The following is a 21669-nucleotide window of genomic DNA, read 5'->3' on the forward strand; positions in this document are numbered from 1 at the left end:
GGCCCAGAGACCCTCAGATCTGTCCCACTCCTGCCCAGGCCCCCATAGGCACCCTTGATGCGAACAATGTAGAGCTGGCCACGCCCACCCAGTAGGCCATACGCACTCTAGTCACGCCCACCCAGTAGGCCACGCCCACCCTGGCCATACCCACCCGGCCCCTTGAGGGCAACTGCAATGCTGATGCGGCCCTCAATGAAATTGAGTTTGACACCCCTGCATTATAGACTCAGGCTTCAGCCCAACAAGATGGTGTGCAGATATATGCAACCCCAGGGTGATACGAGCCTTTAAAGTTTTTAATTGATTTTTATTTTATCGTTTGGGGTTTTTTTTGGTTTTTGGTTTTTTAAATATTTTGTGCACTGTCCAGGGTTATTGTTACACTACAGTCAGTGGTGGGATTCAGCTGGTTCGCACCAGTTTGGTAGAACTGGTAGCTAATTTTTTGTTGCCCAGACCCAGAATGGACTTCTGGAAGCGGCATCCACACAAAGAACCGGTTGTTCACATATTTGAATCCCAGCACTGACGATAGTGGCTACACAAGTCTCTTAAAATGAACAAACAAGCCATTTTTTGATGGAGGTCTACATAGTGTTTTCCTTTACACACGTGTTTGTATTAAAGACATGCCAATCTTTGTTTTTTTTTAACAACGCTGTGGGAAGGCAGAGTTTTAAAACTAATAGTGGTTAGTTCACTAATGTAAAAATGAATGAATGAATGAATGAATGAATAAATCAATCAATCATTATTATTTTTTTATTGAAAAGTTTTACAATACATTTTTTATAACAAAACAAAACCCCTCCCAACCCCCTCCCCTCTCCCCAACCCTCCCCAACACCCCCTTCCCTTCCCCCTCCCCCCTCCCCGACTTCCCAGAGCTAAATACAAGGTATAAAAATACAAACAATCATAATCTATCTTATGCAAACAACAATAAACTATTAAATCTATCGCACTTTAACTCTTATAAAATAACTACAAGTAATATAAATATCACATCAATACTTATTCAAATGCTAGGTGAAACTTTTTAGTCCCATATTTATTCTGGATATAATCAATCCATTTTTTTCCACTCCACAATATATCTCTGTTGCGAATGGTCTTTCAAGTACGCTGAAATCTTTGCCATTTCCGCCAGGTTGGAAACTTTTAAAGTCCATTCTTCTATAGTCGGCAGTTCTTCCTTCTTCCAATATTGCCCAATCATTATTTTTAAGAGCAGACCCATTGTGGCGGTCTGCTCATGAGCTTCCTGAGGCAGGCATATCCAAGAACTTCTACCAACTGCCATGGCTACATCTTTCACCAGTTGTTTGAACCTCAGGATTCCTCACATGTCAGAATTTTTTTTAAAAAAATGATTTTTTTTTAAAAAAAGAAACCTGTCCCTGATTTAGATTTGACTGATTGCTTCTGATTTAGATTCCACTGATTTCTTATATAATTCACATCAGCAAGGCCTACTTTTTATGATTTTTACTTTACAGTGTCTTTTAAAGTTTACAGGGTTGCAGCTTCCTGATGATAAATTAATTTGCTCATCTCCTTGTAAATAAATAAAAAAATGCTTTCATTAGAGAATGGGGGTGAATAACAAATGAATACATTTCTTGTAAGAATTAAGAATGAAAAATCTTTATATATCATAGGCAGCCTGCAAACGTGCCGCGGCAGCTTTCCCAAAGAGCGGCGCCGCTGCCCATTTGCACGGAGGTGCGCGTGCACCGCTCCAAAGGTTTGGGGAGGTGCACGCGCACCTCCGCCCATTCGGAGAGGTGCGTGCGCACCTCTCCAAACGGGCGGTGCCACTCTCCATTTGGAGAGGTGCGCGTGCACCACTGCTCGTTCGAAGAGGTGCGCGCGCACCGGGCGGCTGGGAGCCGCAGGAGACGGGGTTCCCAAACTTTGGACTAGATGACCTCCAAGGTTCCATTCCAACTTTATTATTATTATTACTTTGTAGTTTTGCAAATGTGTTCTGGGGAGTAAGAAGGCTATAGAAAGCCTTGACAATGTCGGTCTGATCAGTTTCTTTTAAAAAAAAATGAGTTTACAGGGTTGCAGCTTCCTGATGATAAATTAATTTGCTCATCTCCTTGTAAATAAATAAAAAAATGCTTTCATTAGAGAATGGGGGTGAATAACAAATGAATACATTTCTTGTAAGAATTAAGAATGAAAAATCTTTATATATCATAGGCAGCCTGCAAACGTGCCGCGGCAGCTTTCCCAAAGAGCGGCGCCGCTGCCCATTCGCACGGAGGTGCGCGTGCACCGCTCCAAAGGTTTCCTCAGCTTTCCATCCTTCTGAGGTCGGTAAAATGAGGACTCAGATTGTTGGGGTCAAATGTGCTGACTCTGTAAACCTCTCAGAGGAGGCTGTAAAGCAGGGGTCCCCAACCCCCGGTCCGTGGACTGGTACCGGGCCGCGGCATGCCAGCAATCGGGCCACACAAACAAGCAAAGCCCCATCCGCGAGATGCAAGCAGCACACAAAACCATCCCCCCCGTCCGGTCTGCGGAAAAACCTCTCTCCATGTAACCGGTCCCTGGTGCCCAAAAGGTTGGGGACCTCTGGTCTAACCCACATTTTTCTACCTTATCCAGTAGTAGGTTGTGGTCTAAATCAGGGGTCCTCAACCCCCAGTCTGTGGACCAGTACCAGGCCGCGGCATACCAGCAACCGGTCTGCACAAATAAGGAAAGCCCCATCCACAGGATGCAGGCAGCGCCCAAAACCATGCCCCATCTGCTCCGCGGAAAAACCTCTCTCCATGTAACTGGTGCCCAAAAGGTTGGGGACCTCTGCTGTAAAGCACTGTGAAGCGGTATACAAATCTAAGTGCTATTGCTACTGCTATGCTTATTAAAGCTGAAGAACACAAAGAAATGCAAAGAAACAGCAAGTGATATGAATAGACTGAAAAGAAATCAGTCTGGAAAAAAGAGCTGGAACTTTAAATGTGATCTGGACTTCTAACGTGTTGTTTTAAGGACATGCAATCATGACATACACTACTGTATGTGCTGAATGTATGCTTCAAGTTGCAACTTCTGTTTTTCAAGATGTTATAGTAGAATTAAGGCCGATGGGGTTTTCAAAAAGCAAAGATTATTCCTAGATGTGGAAAGAAGAAAACCTCAAAGGCCATTTGAGGTAACTGAGAGTTAATTTACAATGAGTGAACTTGGACTGGATTCCTTTGCTATTTCCACACCTCCCCAGAAGATTAATGTTTCATTATGGATTTTTTTTTTAAGCAGGGTCTTCTTGTTTGATGATTTTGTGGATTCTCTTCACTTTCCCCTCATTTATTTTCTGTTTCACGCCCATCATTTTTCTCCTAGTGTGATGGAGAATAATTCTCCCTTCTCCCTCTCTTTTATTTTGCCAATGGGATTTGAAGGGCTTTAAATCAATGCCTTTCAAAGAGGTCCTTGAAGGAGGTCGCAAACTAGGTTGAAAAAGTTGAAACTGGCCATTTTTTAAAACTTAAAAAAACAACCACAACAGAACACTAACACATGGATTTGCACACACAAGGGCCAGGAATGCTTGCAAAGTTGGGAGCAGTAAAGGCAGGTTCAAGGACTATGCATGTCTGTGATTTACGTTTATCCAACCATAGAGAATTGCCATAGAATTTCTAGAGCAGAAACTGGAGGTGAACCATAGAGAATTGCCATAGAATTTCTAGAGCAGAAACTGGAGGTGAAGGAATTCTAGCTTTAGAGCAATAGCAATAGCACTTAGACTTATATATCGCTTCATAGGGATTTTACAGCTCTCTCTAAGGGGTTTATAGAGTCAGCCTATTGGCCCCAACAATCTGGGTCCTCTTTTACCGACCTCAGAAGGACAGAAGGCTGAGTCAACCTTGAGCTAGTCAGGCTCGAACTCCTGGCAGTGTGCAGAGTCAGCCTGCAATACTGCATTCTAACCACTGTGCCAATACAACTCCTTATGTTTTAGGATATACTGATAAACTAACATTGCAAGGATTGTGACTTTTTATATGCCTTAATTGCTGTTGGCTGCAAGATTCAGTTCATGGAGACACTGGGAAAATTGGATGAATTTTAGCGCTCCTCAATCAAACATACAGTAATCACCGAAAATAATGAACCTGCTGTTCAGGATATCTGATTCGCCATTAACAATTTTCCACTAAGGAAATATGAACAATTTTCAAGTGTACTCTGTGAAAAGTGTGCCAACTTGATTCAATTGCAAGCATGAACTGGGTTATGTTTGGTTACATTGGCATCCCAAATGATGCTTTTTTTGATGCCGTACTTCCTGGACATGGGCGTTTATTACTGCACTGTGAAAAAGTAATACGAGAAACATCTTTCATATAAACTTTTTACAAAGGGCTTTAAAACTGACCTCTGCAGTTTCTTTTTATTGCAATTTGCTTTACAGTTTCTGTCTTTATAAATAAATAATCTTCATGGACAGTTACTGCTAATTCAAAGAACTTTACAAGACAAAATTATTGTCTTTAAATTATTGTTTCTCAACTGTTGCAACTTTAAGGTGCGTGGACTTCAACTCCCAGAATTTCCCAGCCAGCCAGGTCTTTAAAGAAATTATGTTTGAGAAACACTGCATTAAATGCCAGAAAATCCAGTTATTACTTAAAACCACAGTGATTATTTTACATCCAATCGTATAAGCCTGCCTCCTAAAATTGATAAGCAAATGTCACGGGAGAAGTTCCATTTAACCCTTGCTGTTCCCCACTGAAATTTTTACAGCTCAAATAAAACGAAAAGACACAAAGGCGTTCCTAACGTACAGTTGCAGCTCTAGAGTGAGATTTTAACCAGCTGGGTTACTTTCATTGCAATTGGATTTATTTCCTAGAAAATTTACTTAAGACTGCTAAAACCCAGCAGGACTCCTCCTACACTGATGCTCAGACATGCTGCTATTAAACTGCGGAAACTATCAGAAGGAAACACTGAACAAACCAGCTGCAGCTACTACATCATATTCAGAAACAATAAACCAGGCGTGGAAATTTATTGCCTGCAGGTGGCTTTTGAGGTGGCGGTGGGAGTGGGGGAGTCCCTAGAGCAGACAAAGAACAGTCAGGGCCAACCTTTTTGGGTTGTTGGAGAAAGATTAAGCAAAATTAAGCAAAATTCTTATAATGGAATGTTCTAAATGTATGCAGGTATGGACCTCATTAAAGAAAGGCAGCTCCCTCCATTCTCTTGTCCTCACTCCCAAATATTTATTTATTTATTTGATTTATATACCGCCCTACTCCTAGAGGACTCAGGGCGCTGTACAGGGCAATAAAATAAGAATACATTAGATAAATAATTTTAAAACCCAAATCCATCAGGCCAGGCCGGCTTGTTCGAATAGATAAGTTTTTAGATCACGCCGGAAGGAGCGAAGGTCAGGGGCCATCCGGAGTTCAGCTGGTAAGCGGTTCCAAAGGATTGGAGCACCCACCGAGAATGCTCTCCCCCTGGGGGGTCACCAGCCGACATTCTCTGACCGGTGGTACCCTGAGGAGGCCCTCTCTGTGGGAATGTATAGGACGGAGGGACGATGACGCCGGCAGTAGGTGCTCCCGTAGGTAATCCGGACCCATGCCATGTAGGGCTTTGTATGTCATTACCAGCACCTTGAATTTCACTCGGAAGGTAACTGGAAGCCAGTGCAGCTCACGGAGCAGAGGTGTAATATGGGAGTATCAGGAGACCCTCAAAAGAACTCGTGCAGCTGCACTCTGTACCAGCTGAAGCTTCCGAGTGGTTCTCAAGGGCAGCCCCATGTAAAGAGCGTTGCAGTAGTCTAGACGAGAGGTCACAAGTGCATGGGTGACTGTACGTAAGGCATCCAGGTCCAGATAGGGTCGCAACTGGCGCACCAGACGAACCTGGGCGAAGGCCCCTCTAGTCACAGCTCCTATATGATCTTCTAAGGAGAGCTGTGAATCTAAGAGGACACCCAGATTGCGAGCCTTATCTACGGGGGGTAATAACTCGCCCCCAATATTGAGAGATGGAATAATCTGAATTTCCTGACATGCCGGTATGTACAGCCATTCAGTCTTGTCCGGGTTGAGTTGAAGCCTGTTCCTCCCCAAATATAGAGAGCTACAGTGCTGTTTTGTTCTTCCCTTCCCTTCCCTTCCCTTCCCTTCCCTTCCCTTCCCTTCCCTTCCCTTCCCTTCCCTTCCCTACCCTACCCTACCCTACCCTATCCCATACTTTATGGATCCTGAAAGCTTTTTTGCAATCTAATAACGTAGTCACCCCATTGCCCCCTTCCCGTCATGAGACATCCATGTCCAAGAAGCAAATGAGATGCAGGAGGCGCCCAGGCTTCCTTGAATGGGTGTGTAGGTCTCAACATGGTGCCCCACAAAAGCAGCAGCAGAAATAATAAAAAAAATATTTGTCATATGGGCAACGGAACTAGCTAGATAACATTCATGGTGGAAGTGGTACCTTAACCATATGAAGGGATAAATACTGGACTCAGGACTGAATTCATGAATATATCAAAGAGATTCTAAGTCAGGGGTCTTCAAACTTGGCCCTTTTATGCTGGCTGAGGAATTCTGGGAGTTGAAGTCCACAAGTCATAAAAGGGCCATGTTTGAAGACCTCTGTTCTAAGTCAATCTTGAAGCCAAAGTAAAGACCACTATAGACTCTGTATTGGGCTTAAATGACATCAGTTCAAACATGTCTTAAGTGAAAAAGCTGGGACATGTGCTAATTATCTTTTCCCCATTAGCTCATTTTCTTTTGAAAACACCCTTCCTCTAAATGGACTTCTTCTTGTGCAGTCCAAACAAGCATTTATAAATGTATACAATTTTTTAGATCACCTGGTTAAAAATATTTGCGGAATCCTGTTTCAATTATGTACTCCATTCCTCCCCCCTTTAATATTTTATAACTATGCTTTAAATATTTTAACCAACAAGGGCAAAGCTAAAGAGATCTAATAGGATTCAAACTGTGATTTTTGTGTATTAGAAATAAAAGCTGCAGCACAAGAGAGTGAGTGTTGTAGACTTGAATACCTACTGTTGTGACATCGGAGTTGGGAGGGGTCATTTCCACTAGGTTGATGAAATATGGCTCATCTTTCCATACAGGATAATTATCATTGATGTCCAGCAAAGTGATGTTTACCTGAAAAGAACCATAGTTGTATATTCACACATTTTTTCAGGTATTCTAAACAGATTCTCCCAGCACTATTATAGCACCTTTACAAACCTATTCTTCATTGTTGACAGTGGAGGAGGTATTAACTCTCCTCCTGTAACCTCTAAGCCAGGGGTCTTCAAACTTGGTCCTTTTATGACTTGTGGACTTCAATTCCCAGAATTCCTCAGTCAGCGTACCTGGCTGAGGAATTCTGGGAGTTGAGGTCCACAAGTCATAAAAGGGCCAAGTTTGAAGACCCCTGCTCTAAGTCCTAACTCCAGGGCTTGCACTATCTCAAGGTCATGTGATCACCTTTTGCGATCTTCTGACAAGCAAAGTCAATGGGGAAGCCAGATTTATTTAACAGCTGTGTTACTAACTTGACAAGTGCAGTGACTCACTAACAACTGTGGCAAGGAAGATTGTAAAATGGGGCAAAACTCACTTAGCAAATGTATCACTTAGCAACAGACATTTTGGGCTCAGTTGTGGTCAGGTTCTACCTATAGTCAGTCAACTAGATCAAAAAGAGAAACCACCTGGAATTAAGGAGAAACTTCCTGACAGTGAGGACAATCAACCAGTGGAACAGCTTGCCTCCAGAAATAGTGGGTGCTCCATCACTGGAGATTTTTAAGAGGAGACTAGACATTCATCCCTGCCAACAAAAGTGCGTATAGTCAAGGGCATGGTTTTCGCAGTTGCAATGTATGGCTGTGAAAGTTGGACCATAAGAAAGGCTGAGTGCCAAAGAATTGGGGCCTTTGAACTATGGTGCTGGAGAAGACTCCTGCGAGTCCCTTGGATTGCAAGGCTATCAAACCGGTCAGTCCTAGAGGAGATCAACCCTGACTGCTCTTTAGAAGGCCAGATCCTGAAGTTGAAACTCAACTACTTTGGCCACCTAATGAGAAGGAAGGACTCATTGGAGAAGAGCCTAATGCTGGGAAAGGTTGAGGGCAAGAGAAGAAGGGGACGACAGAGAACGAGGTGGCTGGATGGAGTCACTGAAGCGGGTAGGCCTGAGCTTAAATGGACTCCAGAAGATGGTAGAGGACAGGAAGGCCTGGAGGAACCGTTGTCCATGGGGTCACGATGCGTCGGACACGATTTCGCAACTAACAACAACAAGAAGACATTCACCTGTCTGAGATGGTATAGGTTCTCCTGCTCAAGCAGGGTGCTGGACTAGAAGACTTCTATTCTATTCTATTCTATTCTATTCTATTCTATTCTATTCTATTCTATTCTATTCTATTCTATTCTATTCTATTCTATTCTATTCTATTCTATTCTATTCTATTCTATTCTATTCTATTCTGCTTGGACTGTACTATGTATCTCCTTTGGAGTCCAGGAAATTCATTATCACGAGTAGAAATGGAAAATGAAGAACGAAAGCCTCCCATGACTACTGTTCCCATACCACTTTTCCTGTCTGAATTATTAGATGAGAACATTGGCCTGTTCTTTGTAGAAAGTACTGTGGTTCAGGGTAAGAACAACCTTTTATTCCTCAGAATCATAATGCTGAAGCACAATAGATATAAATGCTATTTTAATTTGGGAGAACACAATGCACTCAGGAGGAATTCAACCAGCGCAGATGTCTCAAGGTTAAACTGCTCACCAAAATGTGCATGCTGACATGGACAAATTCTTCTTTAACCCCTCAATCACTGTAACAATATTGTAGCAAATGATAAATAGCCTTATTTAAACCAAGGGATCGGGGTCTTTTGTATTCTCAGGGTATGCACCAGTGAAACTCCCTCTTTAAATAGTCTTCCTGGCTGTGGACAGTGATGAGCAAGAAAAAAAGTGAATCTATTACTAGTTAGGGCCTTTCCCGGCTATTCTTACTTTGGAAAGGTGGGACAGTCAGACATGAACTGAGGAGACACATTTTAGTTCCCATTTGACCAGAAAGGGGATAAATAATTCACTTTGGATGACTCTGTTTTTCCCTCTCAGCCCAATCTGCGTTGCTGTGCCTGCAGGAATTAGAAATATCTGCAGGATCCTGTGCTTTCTATCTTAATGAGGTAAACCTCATTACATTATTAGAATGTAAAGTCCAGTAGTATGTACAGTAGTCCTTGACTTACAACTGTTTAATGAGGATTCCAAGTTACGACAGCCTCAGAAGAAGCCATTTAGAATAAGTCCTCAAAGATGTGACCATCGCACCACCCCAAGGTCGTATGATCACAATTTGGGCATTCAGCAACTGGCTTGCATTTATGACCGTTGTGGTGTCTTGCAGTCACGAGATCACAACTTGCTGACCTTCCCAGCCAGCTTCTGACCAGCAAAATCAGATGGGGAAGCTGGATTTGCTGAATGACAGCAGTAAAAATGGTTTTAAAATAGGGCCTGGTCATGTGATAAGTTGCTTTCTGACCACACCAAATTAGAGCAATGACCCAATTGTGGTCATAAGTTGAGGACTACTCTGCTGGTAATGTCACAATATACAAGGTGTAACAGTACGTAGGAATGACTTAGGAAAAGAGCAGAAAGAGACACAGATCGGACAACTGTCTTATAAAGACATCTCAATCCACAAGAGGGGTGTGTGTGTGTGTGTGTGTGTGTGTGTGTGTGTGTAAAACATTTCTGAAGGGACCTTTCTAGTTTTCTGGAGAGTAAAAGAACAGGAGGAGAAAAATTCTTTCAGTCTTGCAGCATTTTATTTGTATAACCTTACAATCAAAACAGCAGTCATAATCTAGGACAAGGGTAGGCAACCTTGGCTCTTTGATGACTCGTGGACTTCAACTCCCAGAATTCCTGAGCCAGCATGGCTGGCTCAGGAATTCTGGGAGTTGAAGTCCACGAGTCATCAAAGAGCCAAGGTTGCCTACCCCTGATCTAGGACTTAATATCTCTTCTTATCAACACCAGTTGAATCTGGCCCCCAAGGAAGGAGGAGAACAAAACAGAGGAGACTGGAGACCTATTTGTCCAGAATGGTAAAGGGTCTCCTGCTTGAGTAGGGGTTGTACTACTAGTCCTCCAAGCTCCCTTCCAATTCTATTATTCTGTGTTCTATAACTGTGCTTCTTATCCGGACTACCTTGAAGGGCTAATACAAGGGGAAATGCTCGCACTGTATTCACACATTACTGCCATTGTTGTTTGCTCTCCTCTTCTCTATGGATGCTTCTGGTGGTCTAAATTTAGGGGATGCCTCCATGTAAATGTCCTGAGTGCCCCCCCTGCAAATAATAATAGTAAAAATAACAATAGTCACCACCACCAGAACACTGAATTGCCTTATGTCAGTGTTTGCCAACTTCAGCAACTGTATGATGTGTAGACTTCAACTAGGGACCTTGGAGATCTTCTAGTCCCACCCTCCTGCTCACGGCAGAAGATCCTATACCACTCCGGACAAATCACTGTTGAATCTCTTCTTAAAAACCTCCGATGATGGAGCACCTACAACTTCTGGAGGCAAGCTGTTCCACCGATTAATTGTTCTCACTGACAGGAAATTTCTCCTTAGTTCTAGGTTGCTTTTCTCTTTGACTAGTTTCTGTCCATTACATCAGGGGTCTTCAAACTCGGCCCTTCTATGACTCATGGAGGTCAACTCCCAGAATTCCTCAGCCAGGCACACTGGCTGAGGAATTTTGGGAGTTGAAGTCCATGAGTCATAGAAGGGCTGAGTTTGAAGACCCCTGCATTACATCTTATCCTGCCCTCAGGTGCTATGGAGAAGGGGTCAACTTCTTCTTCCCCATGACAGCCCCTCAAATATTGGATAGTACTATGTACTTGCTGAAGTTAAGAAACACTGCCTTATATGAACAAAGCATAAGGAACAGAGAAGATTTATCATTAGCAGTTTTGCATTTCTTCTTTCACCATATAATACTAAAGGCTGCAGCTTTTACTGATACATGCTACCCTGAAATGAAATAAAAATGACACTATGAATGAATTTTTTTACAGAATTCACAAAAGAAACCCAAGGCAAAAGAATTTAGATATATTTAAGATAATGCAACCGAATAGCCAATAAAATAATAATCACATCTAAAACTATAGACATCACAACAAATCATGGAAGCAGTTTGCAATGGAAAAAGAAAGAAAATGCTTAAATATGCTGCCTTGATCTCTCACTGTCCCTTTAAATTATTTAAAGCCTTTAAAATTCCTATTAGATGCATGCCTAAGGGCAGTGACCTGATCGGAAAAGCAGTTGTTGATGGTTTACAAGATATCTGGGAAGGAGGAGGAGGTAAAAAGCAAGAGAGAGAGAGAGGAAAAAAAGAAAAGAAATATAAAATAAATACAGAATAGAAAGGGGAAGGAATTTCTAACATTGTGTGGTAAAGAAAGTGTTATGGCAAAAGACAGACCAGATCAAATGAGAATATTTCCTTAATTTTGCAAAGTTTTTTTGTCATTTCGCTTTTTTCTCTAATTAAAATATTAGACCTGCTTTTAAATAATGTGGCCTAAAATATGTATTTTCCTCACACGTTCCAAGCCAGGGAGAAAAAGGAGGAGAGGGAAGAACAAATAACAATTATAAAACAATTATTACTACACTAATATCTTGGCATGCTGATTATCCTTATGCTCTAAGAGGCAGAAGTTAACATATACAGAATTTTCACCTCATTTTGAAACTGAAAATATGGGTTTGACTCAGTTGAATTATAACTGACCAAAAGAATCTAGAAAGTTTAATAATGAAGCAACAGTACAAACTCTGATGTCCTAAATCAAAATCGAGAACTCTATATTGCCAAGTCAACCCACAGAAGGCTTGTCATTGTTCTGACAAGATAAAATTCTCAGCTTCAGAAAACCTCTAATGAGTTGAACGAAAAATTATAAAAATATAAGTAGTGAATTCAAAATAATTCTGCAAAGACATCCAAATGCTGGCATTTTGCTTACACTGTACAGGAAGAGAAATATCTTAATCAACTATCGTCCAGTCTCCAACCTTCGCTTTTTGGCGAAGGTTGTTGAGAGTGTGGTGGCGCATCAGCTCCCTCTGTTCCTGGAGGAAACTGATTATCTGGACCCGTACCAATCGGGCTTCAGGCCCGGACACAGCACGGAGACGGCATTGGTCGCGCTGGTGAATGATCTCTGGAGGGCTAGGGACAGGGGTTGCTCCTCTGTCCTGGTCCTATTAGATCTCTCAGCGGCTTTCGATACCATCGACCATGGTATCCTGCTGCGGCGTCTCAGGGGGTTGGGAGTGGGAGGCACCGTGTTACGGTGGTTCTCCTCCTACCTCCAGGGCCGCTCGCAGTCGGTGTTGACAGGAGGGCAGAGATCCGCCCCGAGGCCTCTCATTTGTGGAGTCCCTCAGGGGTCGGTTCTCTCGCCTCTCCTGTTCAACATCTATATGAAGCCGCTGGGCGAGATCATTCGTGGTTTTGGGGTGGGGTATCACCAGTACGCTGATGATACCCAACTTTTTCTCTCCACCCCGAACCAACCCAGTGATGCCCTCTCCGTGATGTCCCGGTGCCTGGAGGCGGTTCAGGTCTGGATGGGGAGAAACAGGCTTCGTCTCAATCCCGCCAAGACTGAGTGGCTGTGCATATCGGCGTCTCGGGTTAACCAAGTTATTCCACCTCTAATGATGGGGGGTGAGGTGTTACCCCCCGTTGATAGGGCTCGCAACTTGGGCGTCCTCCTGGATTCACGGCTCAATTTTGAAGATCACATAGGAGCCGTGACCAGGGGGGCTTTTGCACAGGTTCGCCTGGTGCGCCAGTTGCGTCCCTATCTGGACCGAGACGCCCTACGCACAGTCACTCATGCGCTTGTGACCTCCCGTTTGGACTACTGTAACGCTCTCTACATGGGGCTGCCCTTGAAGACCACTCGGAGGCTTCAACTGGTGCAGAATGCGGCCGCGCGAGTTGTAATGGGGGTTTCCCGATACTCCCATGTAACACCTCTACTCCGCGAGCTGCATTGGCTTCCGGTTGCCCTCCGGGTGAAATTCAAGGTGCTGGTTATTACCTATAAAGCCCTACATGGCCTGGGTCCGGGGTATCTGAGGGAACACCTGCTGCCGGCTTCAAACGCCCTTCGCCCAGTGCGCTCCCACAGGGAGGGTCTGCTCAGGGTTCCGCCGGTGAGAGATTGCCGGCGGGTGACACCCAGGGATAGGGCCTTCTCAGTGGGAGCGCCTGCCATCTGGAACCAGCTGCCGGTGGAGCTGAGAACTGCCCCCGACCTCCGATCATTCCGCCGGGGCCTGAAGACCTGGCTCTTTGAGCTCTCGGGCCCAGGCTGAGGAGAATTTTTAATTGGGGTTTTAATCGTGTACAGGGTCAATTTAATATTTTTTAATATGGTTTTAACTTTTGTATGTTGGATTTTTTTTTAATTCCCTGTAAACCGCCCTGAGTCCTCAGGGAAAGGGCGGTATACAAATGCAACTAAATATTAATCTAGTTTGAAAGGATTTAACAAGCGGAAAAATCACTTCACCCCAAACATGGGTGAGCTAATTTTTCTGGATAGGGAGGAATTTTGGTCTGAGTTCCATCCAACAGTATCTCCTTAATTCTATAATCTTTCTAATTATTCCTGTTTGTAGCTTCCTGTTAGGCACAAAAAATGATATGAATAGGAGAATGGAAGACCAGAACTGTTTCATGACAGAAAAAGGACAAGAAAATGACTATCTCAACCATATCTTGCAACTGATACTGCATCCTGTCCTCCTCTTCCTCTTCCTCCATTTTAAAAAGTGATATACACTAAATAACATCTTAAGAAAAGTCCCTTATACTCAGCCTTTCCCCCCACCCCCCTTATTTTTTAAAAAAAAAATCAGTGGAAGGACTCTTGGGTTGCTTTAAATGTACCAGGATGGTGAAATCAAATTTTCTATGTTAAGTTTTTGTGGAAAAATACTAAGGTTCAGTTACTGGCTTAAAATGTCAATGACAAAAAAGGTCATCAACAGAATAGTAAATTCTTCAATTACTGAATATATGCAGAAGATACATTTGATGTACTATAGTGACATATAGTAATTTAATATGGGAAACCAAGTTGAGATGACATTTCAACAAGCCTTCTGCAAAAAATTTCAACTCTTTGTTCTTTTCTTAAACTGCTGACTAGGTGGACATCTGAAAGTTTCTAAGTCAAGGAAGAACAGTTCTGTTCAAGATAGAAAGGCCAATTATTGCTAAAAGAATTTAGATACATAACTATATTACAAACATCAAATGAAGCCACTGCAGGGCAACTTACAGTTGCAATGCCAGTTTTCTGATTGTGACCAACACCACCATCCACGGCTCGCACAATGAGGATGTATTCTGATTTAGCTTCCCGGTCCAGTAGAGATGTGGTGGTGATTTCCCCTGAAGTAGATAAAGAGGGAAGTGAAAAAGGAAAGAAACGCTTGTAAATCGGAAGACAGAGGCTCAAAAGGCATCTTAAGTTATAAATTATTTTCCTAAGCTTATAGAACAATGTGGTGCAGTCACATGGAAGGTTTTTTGCAAATCTCTTTACCTTTCATGATGTCACAGAAGTTACACCTTGCAATTGCTAAGAGAGAAGGCATTAGCAACAAAATGCTGCAACTTTGCAGCATCTGAACGGGAAGTAAAAAGTCGGTCTACTTGAAGGAAAGAAAATATACAAAACCCTATAAAAGCCATCAGGAGAAACTAGAGGATGTACGCTGGAAGCTATGAAAGCAGGAGAGCTGAGGAGAAAGAGGTCCCGGTTCAATTGTATATTTGGATGATTACTAATCAGATGCACCTCCAATGTCAATATACAGTATGTAGACCATGTTTCAACTACATTCAATTATAAATTCAGTCTAAACTGTGATGCTATGAAGCTCCCGATAGAGTCTATAGGTTTGAAGTGCCTGAAAAAACTATCTAGGTGTGATCCAGTACCTAATACGTCTTTAATAGGTTTCTGCCTGATCTTCTCTCTTACTGCTCCAATAATGAACTGAAAGGTGCCCAATTGTCTTGTTTGTACAGTAGGCTAACCAAGATGGAACTGTCCATTGATTCCCAGGGCCCCCATATTCAGCCTATACGCTGAAGTTCAATTCCCTGGTCAAACACAAATCACTTTACTCTTAAGGGGCTGTCCACAGCAGATTATCTAGGGGAAACGATTAAAAATTGATCTTGAACTGCAAGAGGTCAAAAGATTCACTGAAATACATTTGCCTCACAAGTTCCTGTGGTACCCATTAATCTGGAGTCTGGAAAAAAAAAAGTCAGTGGGGGACTCAAAGAAAAAAGGACATGTCTCGGTGATAAATTGCTCCACTTTGCCCACAAAGTTACATCCAATTAGGCACACCTTCACAGCGCACGTTCAGCTAATTTTAGTGATGCTATTCCTACAGAGTTCTTCTTAGATTCTCTCTCTCTTTCCCCACCACCACCCTCCACTTTCCGGCATGTAGGATCATCTCCCTTCCTACTGAACAGGAGAACACAGCAAGAGACTGAAAGCGATGCCACGTCAAAAACACTACCACGCCTTTTCCAGAGTGTTTCACAATACTGTAACTTGAAAAAATGCCACTGGGAAAAATATAGGCAAGGAAAGAAGAGTCGGATCAATTTTTTTTATTTTTTTTTATCCCTGCACTACATCTTTGATATGGAATGGATTCTATGCGCCTGCTGTCTGATGCTTGCAGATGTACAGGGGGATTCAAATACCAGAGCCCCATCCAAAGATAGGTGGATAAGAATTGGAAAAGCAAAATTAATATTAATACTACTAATACACCTTGAGATTCAAGGTGCTGGTGATGACATATAAAGCCCTACATGGCATGGGTCCGGATTACCTACGGGAGCACCTACTGCCGGCGTCAACTTCCCTCCGTCCTGTACGCTCCCACAGAGAGGGCCTCCTCAGGGTACCACCGGTCAGAGAATGTCGACTGGTGACCCCCAGGGGGAGAGCATTCTCGGTGGGCGCACCAGTCCTTTGGAACCGCTTACTGGCTGAACTACGGATGGCCCCCGACCTTCGCTCCTTCCAGCGTGATCTAAAAACTTATCTATTCGAACAAGCCGGCCTGGTCTGATGGGTTTGGGGTTTTAACATTATTTTTAACTAACTTACTACATTGGGCACAATCATTTAACTTTAAATCTTGTATCCTGTATTCTTATTTTATTGCCCTGTACACCGCCCTGAGTCCTTCGGGAGAAGGGCGGTATATAAATCAAATAAATAAATAAATAAATAAAATAATATGCTATTATTTATTTATTTATTTATTTATTTATTTATTTGCCACCCATCTAGTCTAGAGGCAACTCTGGGTGCCTTACAAACAATACCGATACTACTACTACTCTCACTGCTTTTCCTGCTACTCTTTCTATTCCTAGCCTCCCCCTCTACCTCCTCCTCCTTTTGTTCCTTCTCCTCCTATTACTCTCTGCCCGATCAAGGGATATTTTAAGGATACTTATAATGACAAATAACACAAAAATAAATAAAAAAATAGCTGCTTTGACCAACCTTAAAAGAGGAAGGCAGGGTAAAAATGAAATGATTAAAAAATTATAAAACTGAAAGTAGACAAAGAATATATCAAATTAACACCGAAACTCTAATTCTCTAGAACTTTAGATGAGAAGCAGATTAAAATTATGACAACATTCAAAGCAAAATTTATAAAAGTAAAATTAAAAATCTCTGACAAATAAATCTTCTTTTACATGATATCTGGATTGGTAGCAAACATCAGAACATTTAGACAGTATAAAAAAGATACAATTCTAGTACTCGTCCAAGGACCTGTTGGTGCGCTTCCTCAGATGATCTTAAAGCACAGGTATCTTTATAAAGAAATACACAAAGAAGTGTGGGAAGCATTGCCCCCTATAGCACAAAATCTCTATTACTGTATGTACTAAGCATCTTCTTAGTACTGGCTAATCTTGTAAGTTCCTAAATTCAGCAGAAGGAAAACACAAAAAAAGAGAGGAGCGTGACTAACTAAGGAGAAGTCCGTTCTCTAATGGCTGTCAACTGCAAAAATATGTCTTGTGAGCTGCTGATTGACTTGAGATGGTAGGAGGGATATACTTACGGGAGCACCTGCTGCCGGCGTCATCTTCCCTTCGTCCAGTGCGCTCCCACAGAGAGGGCCTCCTCAGGGTGCCATCGGTCAAAAAGTGTTGGCTGGCGGCCCCCAGGGGGAGAGCGTTCTCTGTGGGTGCGCCAGCCCTTTGGAATCAATTACCGCTTGAGCTCCGGATGGCTCTCGACCTTCGCTCTTTCCGCCGTGATCTGAAAACCTATTTATTTGAACAGGCCGGCCTGGTTTAAGGGGTTGGGGTATTTTTAATTATTTATTATTAGGGCTTAATTAATTTAATTTTATTTTAACTTTTGTATGTAATGTTTTTTATTGCCCTGTACACCGCCCTGAGTCCTTCGGTATAGAAATTCAATAAATAAATAAATAAATAAATAAATAAATAAATAAATAAATAAATAAATAAATATAAGGCAGTCTCTGAAGAAGCTCTCACTAAGTGAGTCAACCAGGAGTGTAAGTAGGTCAGGGGTCAGCAACCTGAAACAGTGAAAGAGCCACTCGGAACCGGTTCCCTCACAAAAGGAAAAACTGGGAGCCGCAAAAAATGTGTGCGCATGCGCATACATGCGTGCATGCGCAGAACAGGGTTTGACTGAAGAATGGAGCCAAGGCAAGATATAAACCTACCCTGCATATTTGAATTGATTGGTTGAACTTTTTTAGTCCCTCCTTTTTTTTTGGACTACACATAGCAGAGGACTGGGAGCCGCAGGAGACGGCTAAAAGAGCCGCATGCGGCTCCGGAGCCGCAGGTTGCAGACCTGTGAAGTAGGTGTTTGTCACTGCAGTTTGGTAGGAGACTCTAAGCAAAAAATCGCCAACAAATTTTCTATGTAGGTGGTTAACTTGAGGGTCTAAGAATTTAACAAGAAAATAAATTTTTGTGGCGCCTTGATGAAAAAAAAATGAAGGTGGACAATCAAGACTTGCTCATTGCAACCTGCTTATGACATTTTTATATTTCTCTCTGTAAACCATTTGCTACTTATTTAGAGTACAAACTTGTAGTGATCTTTGAAAAGGCCAGGGGACTCAGACCATACTAAGTCATGAGACAGGATGAAGACGTATTAGATCAAATAAAGGAGGCATGACAAGAGATCATGGAAGAAGCTAAGGAAGGCAATCAAAGAAGAAAGGTAAGCCCAGAGAACCAACTTGTAGTGTTCATCAACAGCTTTCAGGCCCTTGAAGAAAAAAAACAACAGGCTTTGAAGCTTCAGGGAGAAAAAGAAATGTTATGGAACAAAAGGTAGGACAGTTGAAAAACAGAGAAGATGCAAATATACCTTGCAAGAAAAAAAAATAACTCTGATAATGATTCACAGCTGCGAAGAACTGTAACAAATGTGTGCAAACCAGAGCTGCTAGTGATATTTGCCAGAAGCAAGGATAAGGGTGGGAGATGACAGAACAACTCCTAAGGCTTACTGACTACACTGTACATTGTTCCTTCCTTCTAATGCATTATAACTAATCATTACAAATTATAGCTACCACAGCATCACATGAATGCTGACTATTTTGAAAGGGAGTTCAAGAAACTTGGGGGCTCAGATGATGTTCTCGTGCTTCTTCTGAGCCATGGAAGAGGACTAGAAAGGGAGCAGAATACTACTACAAGCAAATACCTGGTATTGCAAAAGGTTTTGATGGAAGAGATTTGGCTTCTGGAACCAATAGCCAAATTCTCTGGATGGAAGAATTGAATGGAATGTGCTTTAAAGTGGAGGGTAAAAAAATGTACGCAGCTCTGGGTGTAATGGACTTCTCAGAGCCTGGGAAAGGGAATGGTAGTTTGCAAATTATTACTGGGCGACACTTTCCGTATCTGCAAAGCAAGTAGCAACCTCTTCATTGCCTCAAGCTGTGATCAGCCAGAGAGCTAAAAGATCCTCATCCTAGTAAATCTATAGATAAATGCAGTGGTGGGATTCAGCCAGTTTGCACCACCTCGGCAGAACTGGTAGCTAATTTTTTGTTGCCCAGGCCCAGAATTGACTGTCGGAAGTGGTATCCACACAGAGAACCAGTTGTTCACATATTTGAAGCCCACCACTAGATAAGTGGATTGTAAAGTACATACAAGATTCTGTAACCTCACCCATTCCTTCCCTTTGAATGTACCTGGTTAATAAAATCTTGTGAAAATCTAATCTTTCTAATTGTGAATGATACCTATTTAGGCATTTGGAAGTGAGATTGGAGGGCTTTACTTTATTGCGTGAGTTGGAGATGAAAACCCCATGGTAAAAAAACTCAGATAAAGATTTGTGGTCTATAGAAGGAAGAGAAAATTCTGCTGCAGTGAGGTCTATTAAATCATTCAGTGACAACACAGAGAGAAGATTGGCTCCCAAAGTTCACAGCCTTCATTGTCTGTAGCTTAACGATCAGCATATGGGAAGTAAGCAATATTGGCTTGAACTCAGTGCAGGAAGGAAATATGATTTAATAGCTATAACATAGATCTGGTGGAATGAGTCCTACGTCTGGAGTACCACAGGTAAAGGATGTTGCTTGTTCGAAAAGAACAGGTGGAGTGGAGAAGGAGGAAGACTAACTTGTGTTAAAAGTAAACACATCTGCTCATAAATCTTAGTGAATAAACTTGGCAGTGTTGAAAAGAGATTTGGAATAAAATAAACTCAGGAATAAACAAAACATGTACTGTCAACTATTGTTAGTTCTTGGTCTATTAACTAAAGAGATTTATTTGTTTGCTACAAGTACTTGTGTATATAAATTCTAACAACTATTGATGGTTTACAATAAGAACATTTTAAACCCCAACAAATAAAAACAATACACATAGTATCATATATACATGTATGTGTACACATACAAAAACACATATCCAAGCTTTATAAAACCCTAGTAAGACCATACCTGGAATACAGAATGCAGCCGCGTGAGTCGTGATGGGGGTCTCCCGATACTCCCATGTAACACCTCTACTCCGCGAGCTGCATTGGCTTCCGGTTGCCCTTCGGGTGAGATTCAAGGTGCTGGTGACCTATAAAGCCCTAAATGGCGAGGGTCCGGGATATTTGAGGGAACACCTGCTGCCAGCATCAAGTTCCCTTCATCCAGTGCGCTCCCACAGGGAGGGTCTTCTCAGGGTGCCACCGGTAAGAGATTGCCGGCGGGTAACACCCTGGGGTAGGGCGTTCTCAGTGGGTGCACCTGCCCTGTGGAACCAGCTGCCTGCGGAGCTTAGGACTGCCCCCGACCTCCGTTCATTCCACCGGGACCTGAAGACCTGGCTCTTCGAGCTCTCTGGCCCAGGCTGAGAATTTTTTAATTTTAATTTTAACTGGGTTTTTTATTTTTCTCAGGGTTTTATTTAATCTTTTTTAATTTGTTTTAACGTTTGTATTGATTTTCTTTTAAATGCCCTGTAAACCGCCCTGAGTCCTTCGGGAAAGGGCGGTATATAAATCTAAATAAATAAATAAAATAAAATAAATAAATACTGCAACGGGTTTTGGTCACTATACTGCAAAAAAGATATTGAGACTCTGGAAAAAGTTCAGAGAAGAGCAACTAAAATGAACAAAGGCCTGGAGACTAAATCATACGAAGAACGGCTGCAGTACTTGGGTTTGGCTAGTGTAAAGAAAAGAAGAAACAGGGGAGACATGATAGCAGTATTCCAGTATTTGAGGAGCTATCTCAAAGAAGAGGGGGTCAAATTATTCTCCAAAGCACCAGAGGGCAGGCAGGACAAGAAACCATGGTTGGAAATTGATCGAAGAGAGAAGCAACCTGGAATTAAGGAGGAACTTCCTAACAGTGAGGACAATTAACCAGTGGAAAAGCCTGCCCTCAGAAATCGTGGGTGTTCCATCACTGGAGGTTTTTAAGAAGAGACTGGACAGTCACTTGTCTGAAATGATATAGCAGTGATGGCGAACCTTTTAGACACTGAGTGCCCAAAGAACCGGCCCACCCCCTGCCCTGCGCCTGCCCTGCCCCCTCTCCGGCCGCAGGGCCACCTACCACCTCTATGGCTCACCACAGCAGATCACCCAGGCAGCCCTGTAGCACCGTGTTGGCTACACCCTCCACCCGCACCCCACAGCATCATCTGCACGTGATAATGCGCGAGGACAGAGTCTTGTCCCTGCTGCCCGACTGCCATGTCCTTGGCTGCGCTGCTCTGCATGGGCCACGCCTGGGGGTGACTCTCCTCCGTGGGGGCTACTGGTGAGGAGGGGGCTGTGCGGGGAGTTGGGCCTGGGGCAATGGGGCGTGTGGCCACAGAGAGGGCTTTGAGTGCTGCCTCTGGCACGCGTGCCATAGGTTCACCACCAGTGAGATATAGGTTTGCCTGCTTCAGCAGGGGGCTGTACT

General features: G+C 42.8%; 1 protein-coding gene across 1 annotated transcript in view; it reads right to left on the bottom strand.

The window, feature by feature from the left end:
* Window positions 1–21669, bottom strand: part of CDH23 (cadherin related 23) — a 390425-nt gene that overhangs the window by 186944 nt on the left and 181812 nt on the right. The window contains exons 13-14 of the mRNA XM_081328216.1: window positions 14457–14569; window positions 7077–7184 (exon numbers count right to left, since the gene is read on the bottom strand). Of these exons, the coding sequence (XP_081184342.1) occupies window positions 7077–7184; window positions 14457–14569 (221 nt within the window). The remainder of the gene's footprint in view (window positions 1–7076; window positions 7185–14456; window positions 14570–21669) is intronic.

Source organism: Vipera berus (assembly GCF_964194415.1).
Source record: "Vipera berus genome assembly, chromosome: 5".
NCBI classification, from domain to species: domain Eukaryota; kingdom Metazoa; phylum Chordata; class Lepidosauria; order Squamata; family Viperidae; genus Vipera; species Vipera berus.